The sequence below is a fragment of the Genypterus blacodes genome, unplaced genomic scaffold, assembly GCF_046128005.1.
Source record: "Genypterus blacodes isolate CSIRO-AG114 ecotype Tasmania unplaced genomic scaffold, CSIRO-AGI_Gbla_v1 ptg000214l_1, whole genome shotgun sequence".
In the NCBI taxonomy this organism is placed as follows: Eukaryota; Metazoa; Chordata; class Actinopteri; order Ophidiiformes; family Ophidiidae; genus Genypterus; species Genypterus blacodes.
Genome location: NW_027467013.1, coordinates 2,099,437 through 2,114,330, shown reverse-complemented (window position 1 = coordinate 2,114,330; position 14,894 = coordinate 2,099,437). Strand labels below are relative to the sequence as shown.

General features: G+C 43.4%; 1 protein-coding gene across 1 annotated transcript; it reads right to left on the bottom strand.

The window, feature by feature from the left end:
* Positions 1 to 459: 459 nt before the first annotated feature.
* On the bottom strand, positions 460 to 5,305 carry csrnp3 (cysteine-serine-rich nuclear protein 3). Its single transcript, XM_076170050.1, has 4 exons — positions 5,143 to 5,305; positions 2,207 to 2,466; positions 1,731 to 2,027; positions 460 to 1,566 (listed from the first exon to the last, which is right to left on the bottom strand). Exons 1-4 carry the CDS (start codon positions 5,303 to 5,305, stop codon positions 460 to 462), a joined length of 1,827 nt encoding a protein of 608 aa, XP_076026165.1.
* Between the last annotated feature and the right edge of the window lie 9,589 nt (positions 5,306 to 14,894).

The following is a 14,894-nucleotide window of genomic DNA, read 5'->3' as shown; positions in this document are numbered from 1 at the left end:
CAAAACATTTACATTATAGTATAAGTATACACGGATTTCCAAAACAATAAATAAACGGACGATAAACCTTTTTGCACGTTTGACACATACAGTAAACATAGAAAAGTTTCCTCTACAGTACAATATCTGCTTCAAACTAGAACTTTACATCTGAAATTACTGGATACATTGCACGGCGTGACGACTGTGATGTTTTTTTTTTTTTAAATCTTTCTGATCTTTCGTCTTTGCAGTTAAACCGTTTGACCGTTTGAGGAGAGAAACCTCGCCAGTAGATATTTCCCTTTTTAAAAAAAACTCCATCATGGCTTTACAGTTACAGATGAAAGTGTACTGTGGTTGCGTTGCAGTTTAAGGGGCAGATAATGTAAAAGGCAATGAATATGTTCCCTTAAAATGCCACTTTGCCAGGCGTGTTCTGGAGTAAAGACACCATAATGAAAGAGAAGCGCAGGGCCACTAAACTGCAGTAACCTCGGGGCAATGGTCTGATAATGGCAGCTTCTTGGTGCTGCTTCCTAGTGAGGGTAAGTCAGAATGCTCCGTGGGAACGTCGGACTCCTGCTGCGGCTGCTCTGCCGTCAAACAGGAGCTATGGCTGCTGTACGACCCCTGGGTGTTATTGTTCAGGTAGTTCTGAAACTGTGTTTGGTTCTGGCTCTGGTTCTGTGGCTCGGGCCGCGGCTTCTCCTGCTCGGGCTCGCAGCCAGACGGCGGGGTGGCGGCCGGCGTGCCACCGTTGGCCAGAGCGAAATGGCGATTGGCCGCGTACCGCTCCTTGGCCTGGTTGGGGAAGTCTGTGTAGCGCTCGGCAGCCACGCCGAACGGTCCCTGCGGCAGGACGGCGTTGGTGGCACCGACTGGATCTTGGAATGCTAGAGCCTCCCTGTAGGGCTCGCAGGGCTGGCTGGAGGAGCCGCTGGCTGAGGCGGCGCTGGAGCTCTCCAACTGATAGTACTCAGCTGAAGGGTTAATTAAATAAGCGTTTCCATTCACGTGGCTTTCATGTGCTACAGTGCTGTCAGTGTAACCCAGCACAGACGACAGAGGCACCACCTCAGTATGGGACACAGATGGGCCTTCATCCTCAAAGCTCTCCGACTTCTCCTCGTCCTCTTCTTCGTCCTCCTCCTCAGAGTCACTGTTGGCTAAGCTCTGCGTGCTGGAGTCGGAGAGCGCGCTGCAAACACTGCTGCTGTCCTCGTCGCTGTCGTCATTTTCCTCCTCGTCGTCGTCCTCTTCCTCGTCTTCGTAGTCGAACGGCTCCCCCATTTCCTCGGCGGCCTGCAGGTGCATGGTGGCGGCCTGCGGCACGCTGTCAGGGCGGGAGTAGTCCAGCCTGTGCTGCGATTGAACCAGTGCGTTGGCGCTGCCGAGCTCGTTGTTTTCGCCGTGGTAACCGCCGGTGGGGGAGGCCTGCTGCTGCTCGCGACTCTTCTCCAGCTCCAGCTTCATTATGGTGTGCAGGAAGTGGGTCCGAACGCGGATGGGATTGAACTCCACTCTTCCTGTTGCATTGGTGCAGCCCTCCTTCGTACAGCCGCACGGGAACGACATGCGATCCACCTGAAGACAACAAAATACTTTAATGACACACAATCTTACTGGATACAAGCAAAACAATAAAATAAACACAAAAATGATCCTTGTCCCTCCTCTCTCTGTTACCCTCTGTTTACGAGGAGGCGGACAGATCATCATAACACCGGTCCACATGTCGTGGGGTTTACCTGGCACTTGATTCCTGCGATGCTGCAGGCGCAGGTCTCAGGGTCACAGAACACTCTGCAATCACAGCCACAGTCCTCCCTGGACATCCGGATGGCTCGCAGCTCGTGCTTCTCCTCCACGTCGATCTTCTTCACCCCGGAGGAGCGCAGCAGAGCTCGGCGCTTCTTGGTGGTGAGCGGCTGCAGGAAGAAGTACTCGTCCACCTCTGTGTTGTCCAGATCGATGTCGTCATCCGAAATGTCCTCTGCCGTGAGCGTGTTGGCCTCCTCCGACTCCACCGTGCCGTTCTTAGTCAGCTGAAATCACATCAAAGCACTTTCAAAAGGAAGCCAAGAGCTGAGACTGATGGGGAATTAGTCACTGACACAAAGAACAGCAGCGTTTCAGTTTAATATTTCGTATTTACTAAATTTTTCATCTAAACTCTTCTATCAAAGAGCGCTTTTTGGTCAGATAGTGTTTACAAAGCAGTTACCTTGAGCCTGATTGAGTTGAGTTTCTCCTCCTTCAGGTGGTCTCTCAGCATGTCTCTGTGGATCCTCTCCTGTTCCACGGCAAATTCTCCCAGCGAGTACTGTCTGACCCAGCTGTGCCTGCCGGACATGCCCAGAGTGCTGCCTCCCTGGCTGGGCACGCTGGTGAAGCCCTGCCGCCGGCCGAAGTAGTAGACCGTCACATTCTCGAAATGCACCCTCCTTGTCCGCAGGCGTTTCTCCCTCTTTAATATTGAGTCTGCTGCAAAGAAAACAGCCGCGGGGGTGTTAGACATGGAAACGCTTCGATCAGGGGTTAACCGGCAAACACAGAGAAATGTGTACTCATTAAATTTCTATAAAATGTGCAGATCAGCGCATCAATAAAATGTTCTGATTAATGGTGCATACATCAGAATGTTTTCCAGTATGGGGTCAGTCCATGTTTTCTGAGCAGATAACGCTTGAGAAGATAAGTGATGTATTTATGAACAGATTCTTCCAATATTATGTGGATCTTCTCTCATGCCAGTCACACACCACATATCTCCAACATTACACAGCTTCACAGAGACAGATTTGGAGTGAGGAAGTCCTCTGTGTGTCTTTCTAAGGACGGTTCTATGTGAGGGAGGGCGGGTGGGGATGGGAGGGGTGGAGGGATAGTGGGGCAGTGGTGGAGCATAAATAATCTCCTGCCTGGCCGGAGATGTACTGTACAGTGTTGGTTCACAGGCGCAGTGTTCCCAGCATTCACCTCGATTCAGACAGACAGGACAAATAGAAACCATCTGCTTCCAACATCTCTCCGCCCCACGCAACACGGACAATGCATTTCATTAGACACATGTAGATGTCAGACGGAGGATATGGAGCTGAGTACTGTTAGCCACAAAGGAAATGGAAAACAGCCATCAGCTGTTATGTTCCATACATCAGCTTCTGTTGATGATTTCTTTCCCCTTTTTTTATCACATCTAATATTGAAGCCTTTAAGAAAGACAGCGTCTCCATGGTGTTTCCCAGGCTCTTTGTTTCCAACTATTATTAGCAAAGTAATTTCATCTTGACACTCTGAGCTGATTGTTTCTCTCCCTGACACATAAGCATAGAGAGGAATTCCACTCACGGCTCCATTTTTTTTCATTTTACCTGCCATGACAGTCAATCACAGTGTGTGTCATTTCACTGGAGAGCAGCCTGCTCAGTGCACACTCCTCTTGTCCCTATTAGGCCCCAGCCCCCAGCTACCAGCAGCTGCGGCTGACACAGAGGCCAAGCTCGGCCCCCGAGGGACGCAGCTCCCTACTTATGTCTTCAAGCCCCCTCTCAACAAGGAGGGGGCCCTGTCTCCCAATTGCTATCATTCACACTGACAAAAAAAAATATCATCAAAAACACAAATTTGTGCTGTGTTGACCTGGCTTTCACCAATAACCCATGGTCTGTTTCTAATTATATATTCATTTATCTTGGTGGACGGCTGGATGGCTGAATTTGATAAATGATAAATATTATTTTATTTTATTTTATTTTATTTTATTTTATTTTATTTTATTTTATTTTATTTTATTTTATTTTATTTTATTTTATTTTAGATAATTTCAGGCTTTTTCAGGCTTGGCGTAGGTATACACTCAGATACAAACCCTTCCACTTTATCTGTATGTATTTATTCAAATCATTTATGTATTTAATTTAGATATTTACATTTACTAACAAACATTCCAAAATTCAAAAAGCCAAATTGTGCCCAGTACACACACTCACACACACACACACACACACACACACACACATGTTGTACACTGAGTCATTTCTTTTGTTCTAGAAGAATCCCATTAGTGAGTTTTTTTGGCATCAACTCCCTGGATGCCTTCAAATTCCCCCCAAGGGATTAATAAACAACCCTTCTCTAATCTATGTGACCAGATTTGTGTCTCGTCTCTTATGGGGGTAAGATTCCCACGTGCACGGCGCTGCATTATTCCTTAAAGATGAAACCAGAGTCCCTTTGAACCTGCAAAGGAGACAATTCTTTTGTTGTTGGTTTATCTCCAAATTAGAATACCTTCCTTCATACTGAGTCGGTTCAAGTCAGAAACTGCTGCGAAATCTCTCGGATGAACGGCAATTTCTCAGGCATTTATAGATTAAAAAGCAGACTGTCAGCTGTGTGACCTTATCTAAATGAACCAAAACTGTTGATTTTCCCATGTGGCTCTGTGGATCTGCTGGTGTTACTTCATCTTTGTCAATTGTGTCTCTGTCTCAAAGCTCTTATCTCTAAGAAAGGACTGTTGAATAAAACTCTTTATTAAATTGTTGCTTATGGAGACGTATTATTGTTAAATGTCTATATACACGCACAAAAACATGTTGATCACCTGCCCGACTCCCTAACTCTAAGATCTATGCTGCAGCCTTTTTCCTTGTGCACTTTATATAATCATTATTTCCTGCATCTTTAAGTAGCTGTTATCATGTTCCTATGTTTCATTGTGTTACTCGTCATGACTAAGATATGAGGATAAAACATTGAAAACATGGCTTCAGCATATGTAGAGCTACATAAAAAAAGAGCAACACAGTGCAGGCAGACACAAATGAAGCATGTGGTTACATGGTGCATGTACAGTACAGGCAGTGTTGCACACACACAGCTTGAGACTGCATCAGCTCATTCATCTGGCTGCGCCTGTATGCTGATGCTGCTCCTAATGAGAGAGGCTGCCAGCATCTTTCCTCTTTATTACAGCACTCCACTCTCACTCTGCCTGCCTTCTCCTCTCACAACCACAACTGTTAACTCGCATCACACTCCTCCATCAGCATACGTGCATGTTTGTTTTTTTTATATTTTACCTGTAACCGGCTTTGACTGTGAGTCAGGGTATGACAACAATGTGCATTGTGCATTTGAGAGACAGGCACTCACGGGTGAAGGGGCCTGAGGCAGAGGGGTTGACACTGTCACTGCTATCCCCACTCTCGCTGCAGGAGACCTCATCATCAGACTCCCGCAAAGAAGAGCACGGGGAGGAGGAGGCTTCCACCTCCTCAAACTTCCTCTTCAGTATTCCGCTCATGGCCCTCTGCATCTGCACCTGGAACAGAGAGACAGCAAAGGGGCTACACATTATCTAATATCCAGTTTAGGGCCTTCATAATCCCCAACACACTCAATTAGTTGTGAGACCCAGACTCCCCCTCCCTTTTCATACGCACAGACACACACAGACACACAGACACACAGACACACACACACACACACACACACACACACACACACACACACACACACACACACACACACAGTCTCTACTGCCGCCATCCCAGCTCCCAAGCGTTCCCTGGGCAATTGATCACCTTGGCACAAAGGAGCTGAGATGGAAGGAGAAAGCTGCTAATTGCATACTACATCTGCCTCACAGGAAGTTCATGCCACTGCGTTTGATTGAGAGGCTGAAGAAAAAGGAGGCTTCAGCAACTTGTATTTCATACGGTGAAAAAAAACCTGACCTGTAACCGGATTACATCACTCAGTATGAAATAAAGCAATGCTGTGATTTCACTTAATTACAGACTGTCACATATCAAACAATTACTGAAATATCCACAGTCTTCAAAATCCATTGAGGGTGATTTTAAGAAAAGGAGACAATCTGCATCTTTTTCTTAAGGTAGCAATGAATTCAGACAGATGCATAGTATTTGTGTGACACATACGTTATATGTGCACATGAAGGCATCAGAGTTTGTGCATTTCTTTCAATCAAACCCAAACATATAAAAGATATCCCTCCTAAATCCTCCATTTTCCAAATCTGTTCCACTACATTTGCCACTGTGGCGTCCTGCATGTCCGTAAAGAGCTTCTGGAAGAGTGAAAGGGTCACAAACCTCCCACAGAGAATAACAAAAGGCCTCAGGTGAAAGCTGCTACTATTAGTGCAGACCACTGTACAAAGAAAATCTATACTGTGAGTGGTTATAATACGGCCAGTTGACTGATACAATCTGTTCCAAATGCAGTCAATAAACAAGTATTGTAAAGGTTGTTAAAGTAATAGATACAAAATTCGACTAATCCAGCGCTGACATTGCAATAATAACACGGTCCTGGAAAATAAATCAAAAGCTAACCTTCCCTGGCTGCACAGGCACAACTGGAGCTTTTGTACCATAAGTGTTACAGACCACTGCAGAGGCCATTAACTCAATCTGACTAATGATGCAATTAGACAAATACACAAGAACACGCTCATCAGTCAACTACTCTGAAATGAATCACCGCTACACACTGCAACTGAATCTAAGTCAAAATGTGTGTTGTGTTTTTTAATATTTTAATTTCTCTGGCATTCTTCTTCAGGGTGAAAAGGTTTGTAACTTATTTTGATCTTAATCATTACTGAATTGATATCTCTTTAAGTGTATTTAGTTCATGTCTGCTAAAGCCACAGCCTTTGTTCCATCCTTTATCAGCAGCAGTTGGAACATCACAGCACATTTTAAAATAAATCCATAACCAGCGTGGAGCAAACAGTAATATGACTAGAAGCTTTTCTTTCATTCCTTTTTCTTTTGCAAGCTGGAACTAAGAAAGACAGCATGCAGCTTCAACCCGTCCCAGTCTGTCTATATGCCAGAGCAGCTTGTGGGGGAGTTCCATTCAGAGACTGCACAGCCGTTTCATCTGGGCTCTGCTATCGAGTCATTACAGATGCAAATGCTTGCCTGACAGAAAGAGGTGGAACCCAGGGAGGACTGACGCTGCCAGCAACAGGGGCATTGTTCCCAGGAGGATGTGCTTGTGCGGTGCAGTGACATGGCACCGCAAGGCACTTGGAGATCCTCCAGAGTCAACAGCTCGACCTACAACTACAGAATGTGAGGCATCCACCGTGCGAGAGAAGAGAGAGAAGTCAGTCAGGACAACACTATAAAGCCCTTTGCATTAAAATGAGTCCAGCAGCCTTTATCCAGAGACACAGCTGACAGCTTTCAGAGCCTGAGCTGCATCTCATGTATCTATCAAATGTTTTATTATGAAAACATATCATGACATTCAATAACAAAAGAACTGGTATATCTACTATCTATAAGCTTTATTAAATTTATCAACCAAGAATTAAATGACCATCAACAAAGCTTATTATCTAAGATCTTTGCATACATAAATAGATTCATTTTCCCATCCAAACAGGGCTGTTTGATGGAAACGACCTGTGCAATTTCAGTACATTTCCTCGTGAGGGTCCTAATTAGATACTATTGTTGGAAACCATTCATATGCTCAGACCTCAGCAGATGCTGTACTAGGCTTTGATATCCAAGTGGTTTCCATGGAGATTCTAATGTACTGTCACACAACTAGTGCTTTCCCATCTGACAGTGTTTCCAATGTTACGTACCGATGAAGACTCCTACTAATCCACCGATTTTACAGTAAATTAAGTCATTTTATGGACCATAAACAACAATTTGTGTGTATTTTTGTTTTGTCTAAATAAGAGACAATTAATGCATTACTAGTTCACTTCAATTCAGTTGTACCAGTGACTGAAAAGTTCAAATCCTGACATTGCATGGGCATGACATCATGTGCAGCAGACCTGTGGGTACTGTAGGCTTAACTTTTATCGCCATGGCTACATTTGAGCCAGAGATCAGAGCCGGGTTCAGCCTCTCCATCAACTCTTTCTTTGTCTCCAACGTTGCCTTCCCACTAACCATGGCTGGGCAGCACACACTATGGTGCAAGGGAGAAAATCCTAGGGAAAATAATGCAGCAAAAGCCTGCTTGGAAAGCCCCTCCCTGTGTTTGCTTGTCTGAGCACACACATGCACAGTAGAAACCAACTCTCTCACTAATCAACAGCATTCACAGCACTCTCTCATACACTTGCAATCTGAATCCAATTATTTCCCCCCAGTCATTCATGTGGCTCCCACAATCACAATAAACTGATGTGACAACACAACACTCGAGCACTCATTTCAAGTGATGCCAACAAGCCTATGGCATGTGGAGCAAGTCATGACACATCAGTCCTTCAATGAATACATCACACTTCTCTGTGCCGGCCTTACAGGAACAACTGACCTGTATCCAGTGGCCGATTGTGACTCCTTTCACCTCTTCTCACAGCAGCACGGGCAAACAGTAATAAATGTGGCTATTCAAAAAAGGTGAAACATGATGAATGAAAAGGTTCCCATTTTGTTTCACTCCACTGACTTGCAGCGACCCCTGTGGTCCAGGGGCATGAGAAAAAAGGGTGCAGGAGTGTGGGAGACTTTCCTGCTCTGACTGCACTGCCAGTACCATATGCTTTATTGTTGCAAGAAGACAGTCTTTCTCACTTTAAATCCCCCTCTGCCTCTCTGCCTCTCTGTTTCCCTTTCTCTCTATTTCCCTCTCTCTCTCTATCTCTCTCTCCCTCTCTCTCTATCTCTCTCTCCCTCTCTCTCTTTCTCTGTCTCTGTGGCCACACAAAGGCTCATTAGCTGCAGCCGGCTGAAAGGCAGGAGCCTGACTGGAGCAGAGCAGAGGCAGCCTGTGAGATCACATGGGTGGGATGTCTGAGAGAGGGAGAGAGAGCAAGCCAGAGAGGGAGAGAGAGAGAGAGACAGAGAGAGAAAGAGAGGGAGAGAGGGGGGGAGAGAGAGAGAGAGAGAGGGAGAGAGAGCAAGCGAGAGAGAGAGAGAGAGAGAGAGAGAGAGAGAGAGAGAGAGAGAGAGAGAGAGAGAGAGAGAGAGAGAAAGAGAGAGAGAGAGAGAGAGAGAGAGAGGGAGAGGGAGAGGGAGAGGGAGTCAGGCGTGCCTCTGCTCCTGCTGTCTGCAGATATTTTTACCAACATGAGCAAGGGAGAGGGGGGACGAGTAGAGAGGAGGAGGCAGAGGTATGAGGGGTCAGAAAGAGAGAAAGGCAGAATATTGGGTATGGGAGATGCAGTGCAGGGGGAAAGAAGGGGGGGGTACAAGAGAGATGCAGAGAGGAGGGGACTAGAAGAGGGGAGGGGGTAATGAGGAAGAGGTGGGGTGAGAGAGAGCAAGGAAACAGAGAGCATAGAGAACGGGGCAAGGAAAAGGAAAGAGAGGAGCATTTGATGCCAAGAACAACACAATGGGCCTGTAATGACTTGCAGCATAAAACCAGAAAATAAATGTCTCAGTGACTTATAGGATATACTGTAGGTTCTAGGCACAGAAAATAGGATTGTGTTTAATTTAACAGGATTCAAATATAACAAGGGAATGTTATATGTTGCTCATTTAAAAACTAAATTACTCTGAACCAGCAGCATAGTAACTTTGCACTGAAGAGAGGGGATTAAATTTTTCTAGAAGCTGACGAGGCAAATACCACAATATAACAGTCTGTCTCAGGGAACAAATGTTTCTGGGACCTACCATTTTTTAAATGAATTGAAATCAATAAGACATTAATCTTTATGATGTCAAAGTTAAGAGTTGTACGAATATTTCCTGGATTCTGTTCTTTATTTTCAGGAAACTATTAAGGTATTGAGCAATAAAGAAGACAAATTAATATTGAAAACAATGTGAACAATATCTGCTATCTAATGCAATCATAGCCTCAGAGAATTGAATGAAATTGTTCATTTCTCACATGTAATAACATTTTTCTGTTGCATCTTTATTCTAGGATTCCCATATCTAATCTATATAGCCTGTATCTCATTTCTGCATAAGCATTAGAATAATAATCTAAGAGAGGAATCATGTGGGTGAACTACTGCAGGTGGTTCTGTTATTGCAAAAGCAACTTTTATTGACAGGCTTTGAATGGTGTCTGTGATGCAGCATTGAGAACAGCTTGTGCTTTCAGCTACCAGTGTCCTCATTTAACCTGGGCTTGACAATACTGCACTCCATCACACCGTCTCCTGCCCCTGAAACACTCGCACCACTCCAAACCAAGCAAACATCACTGTAAAATCATAGCTAGTATATAGAGAGAGACCTCAATATGGATAAGATGGCATCTCATTTTGACTGTCACTGACTCTCCTGTCACTGTCAATCTAATTCCATATCATTGTTAGTCTGTCCCATGTGGTCTAAGAGGACACTAAACTAAGATATACTGTATGTAAGTAAAAGCATATACTGTATATGAAATCACATTACTCCATATGGGATAGTGCAGAACCAAACAGTGGGTGGAAACAGGCTGCAATGGCCTGGATTTATGTTTTAAACTGTTTGCCATGAACACGTTATGTGGGTTTGAATATATATCATTTACAATTTTTGATTATTTCAAAAAGGGAATTGTGGGAAGTCGTGTGGTGGCCTCAGTGGGAAGGGGAAAATGGAAAGAGGGGAGCCACCGCAGGGGGTTACTACAATCTGGATAATAGTGCAAATAATCACACTGGATTGTATCCAAATTAAATCTCTCAGTCGAATCAAATGAATACACAATATACAGTATATGACAAATCCAGCAGATTGATATTTCTGTTACAACTAATGTGATAAAATGATGGTTAATATGGTGCTAAATCTACAGGCATCGTGGAATAATTCAGCCCCAGCATCACAAAGACAATTAGACTGTGAAAAGTTAATTATTTAAAGTAATCAACACTTTTGACTAGACCAGATGTTTTGTTTAGACATGACTTCACAATCGGCTTAGGATAGTACATACTGTTTACTTGCAGTTTGAGTATCTAAGTGACAGCAGATAAAAACAGTAACTTTGGATTCACGCTGAGCTGCTTTTTGGTGTGTTTCCAGCCTTCATCAGTTACATCTGACCAGACACAGACTAGAGGCACAGTGAGGGGGTTCAGATGGAAATGGCTGTATAATACAACTGCAGTCAAAGGGCTTTGTGCTCAGTTACATAAATACATAGTGACATCTGCATAGTAAAACAGCCATTATTACTTGTATTATGTCAGTAAGAGAGATCAAATGAAGTCATGTAACGCATTTAATAGTTTTAAGAAGTGAATATGTTATGAGACAGTGTGAGTTCCACCTTTTACAGTCATACAACGGCAAGTAAGGTCACTATTTCTTCAACAGCGCAAAGATTGAACTTTTGCACATCACAACAGAAGGCAAATATGTCTTTCACATTCTCAAATAGACTTGTTATGCTACACTGACATAAACGCTGTGTCAAACTAGTTTTCTTTAGGTGCTATTTTTCCTTTGTGTCACAGGATATTATATATTATATATATATTTGTATCAAACTCAGCTCATAAATTGCTCATAAATTGATGTAGAGAAGCTTTTAGAGGCTTTCCATTGTGTTCCATGTTCTGCAGGGTCCATTCTATGTACTGAGAGTCTACTATCCTGGTATCCTTGTAGGTGACTGCAAATTTTCTCAAAAATCCTTCAGCTTACAAAAGAACAATGTCAGTGACCTAGTTTGGTCTTTTCTAAGATACAATTTTAGTGTTGTCACACTCTTTGTTTCTCTTACACACACTCCGTCTTTAGCAACAGACTTATGATGACCTACTACTGTGATTGCTGTGTGAGCTAGCATTAGACAAGGGGAGATAAGAGTGTAGTGCTAGCCTGGAACACCATACAAGATGTTTTTAAAGGCTTTGAGTATTTTTGAATATTTGGATGCCAAAACAGTTTGTGCATAACATGTAGAGGATGTCAGCTAGCTATTGCGAATGTTACAGTCTTATACGCAACGTTTAACTCAGCTAACTACAGCTAGTAGCGAAGTAATTATGTTTTAGAATCCAAACTACCTATTACTTCTACATACTTAAGTACAAGCTACTTTGTTTACATACACAACTCTAAACAGTAAATTTGTACTCAAATCTTTAATTGAATCTGTTGTATTACTTGAGGACCTCAAACTGTATGATTCCTCCATTAGAATCATATGAATCATTTATGAGGCCTACACAAAAATGTGTGGCCCAAATGGACAACAGATTATCAATGTGCCAGTAGCTGACATATTTGCTGTGACTTTCATGAAGCTTTCTTATTCAATGAAGTTAATTAGACATATAGCAGGCGAGGGAATAAGCAAACAAATGCTTTATAGTTCACTCATTTATGAGGCCAGGCTGTGATTTTCTTTCATGTTTACTCCTAATGTAAGAGCAAATCTTAGTAAATTCTGAAGTCTGTTTTTTTTCGTTGCATCTCCAAAGAACGTGTCCAGTTGTTTAAAGCACTAAGACCACTTGTACCTATTCCTGCTCTGGCAGTAGGTGCATTTTATGAAACACATTTCAAAGAACATGATGCAGAGATTCACCACTTTAACTGTTCTCTTTCGAGAGCACGAACAAAGTGAAAGGCAGAGATGTGTCGTTTAATAGCTCCTAGCTTCTATCCTCCAAGCTTTAACTCTGACACACATCCTCCTTTATCAAAAGCTCTGCATTTCCTGTAATAGCTTTTCCCCGGCTCCTAGCGTCGGTGCCCTAGTCTGTAGATGTGTGTCCTTCTATTGCGTAAAAGTGAAGAAAAAAAATCACCATTATATGTAGCCTTCACATTTAATTTACAGTGTTTTAGCATTTGACTGCATGAACGGTTGGATGGATGACTGTCAAAACTATGCGGTCTCAGACATTCATCAGAATACTCATATTTTTCAGGACCATATGTCCATAAGTAAGTAACTGTTTTCAGCCGCAGTGGCAGTGAATCGGAAACAGTTAACTGTCAAAACGGGGGTGACACAAAGATGTGTCATTGCTCCTACACTGTTCAGCATCTTTCATCACACCAATTACCATCTCATCATCCAAAACCTGCTGTCTGATGTTCTAATTCAAGGCACAACAGATGGCAGGTTCTCCAACATATACGGTATACGTTTAAGTCCAAGACCAAGATTCCTTTCATGTCCATGAATGAACAACAGTATGAAGAGAATAATGTGATCAATGCACATTCAGAGGGAAATCTCCTGTTCAGCCTTGATTAATTTCCAGAAGCATTCAAACATTCACTGGCTTTAACCCTTAAGCGGCCAAGCACTTCAGGTTTGTTTTAGGTTTGACAAAGTACAATGACAAAGAAAAACACAATGACATCAGCCAGTGTGATTTTACACTCAAGTCAAGAGTTCATTTGTTGTTCATTTTTTAACATAAAGCTACGGATAAAAACAAAACAAAAGGAACTCCGTCCTCAAATTCAGCTATGTTCTGCCTGGATCAGATACACAGAAACCTATAACCAGCAGTACATCAGCTGGAAAACTGATGCAACGATATCAGCATACAACCATAAGTAAATATTACCTGCTTTGCCAGCATTATCATTAAAACAGCAGCTGCCATGTAGTCAGTCTCAAAGCAGACACACTGCTCTCTAATACAAGCTGGCGAGCAGGCACCTGGACATTAGAAGGAGGAGAACAAGCTGTGAAACAGAGCTGAGAAAAATGAAATAATGAAACAAATCTCCGACAGACTGCGACACAATGGATGCTATTCTGGCACTCTAACCATCATGTTCCTGTACTGTTGTAGAGAGACTCTGCAATGTATTAGCTGACAATATTAGACAGGATGAGGAATTATCACCAATGCTAAGAAAGTATCCAAATGTAGCACTGTTGCCATCACTTGATCTAATTTCCATAATCTCTACACTGCTTTAATTGGGGTTTAATCAAGGAGCTGGCTGAGGGAACCACATAGTTCCTACTGTGGATACTACTAGGTAAAGTAGTTCCTAATTTAGCTCCAAATCTCTGGTCCTACAGAGATCGTTCTCATCAATAGATATAAAAGTAAGAGGAACAAGACCTCCTGAAAGCTGCAAAAAACAATCAGGAGCGTGGAAAGAAGAGATTAGCCACCCAGACATACCATCCATCTTTCTTTACCAATGCTGTGGTAAATTGCAATAAAACAGTGGCTCCAGGATTGAAATGAGCCCTGAGGAGAAGCATCAGACTCATCTTTTAGTGACTTGCACTCTATCTGTATCTGTAGCCAAATGCCAATGCCACTCAATATGGCTGCTGCTCCAACCACTACTAGTGTTTCCACAGTGAGGAATCGCAATTTATGCAACCCAGATGGCTTGGCAGATCTTTTTATTATTTCTATTTTTTTATTGTGAGAAACGTTTTTTTTTTGTTACAAGTGCACCCAGACTGTCTGAGCGACTGTGGGTGCATTCCAGTCGAACGAAGCGAACGGGATCAAACAGCTAAGACAAAACCCTGAAACCACAAATGATCCCCGGGCCATGCAGGCAGTCTGAGGTTTGCGTTCAAGCTCATCCATCACTAGTGTCACACACTGCCATAAACGGCAACCTTGAGTGGGAGAGAAAGCTAGGCAGAGAGAGAGAGAGAGAGAGAGAGAGGGAGAGAGACAGAGAGAGAGAGAGAGAGAGAGAGAGGGAGAGAGAGAAAGAGAGAGAGAGAGTGAGAGAGAGAGAGAGACAGAGAGAGAGAGAGAGAGAGAAAGGCTAGGTCTCAGCTGGGCTCCCCTGAGGAGAGGCTGTGGCCTGGATGATTACACAGCTACAGATGATGTCAGTGGAGGATCCCTGCCACACTGAGAGAACACAAACACGCTGCTCACGTATTCATTGATGCTGTTTTCGTCGAGAGATTCCTAAATTATAGATAAAAAGGCCACAGTGGAATGAGAGGTCAGGGGGGCATTCGCTGGAGCATCCACTCTCTCT

Bases quoted from the DNA above. Each gene is read 5' to 3' on its own strand.
- csrnp3 (XM_076170050.1), bottom strand. From the start codon at position 5,305: ATGCAGAGGGCCATGAGCGGAATACTGAAGAGGAAGTTTGAGGAGGTG. The intron at 2,467-5,142 runs GTGAGTGCCTGT...TTTTCTTTGCAG, and splicing joins TGCCTCAGGCCCCTTCACCC to CAGACTCAATATTAAAGAGG. The intron at 2,028-2,206 runs GTAACTGCTTTG...ATGTGATTTCAG, and splicing joins TCAACTCAATCAGGCTCAAG to CTGACTAAGAACGGCACGGT.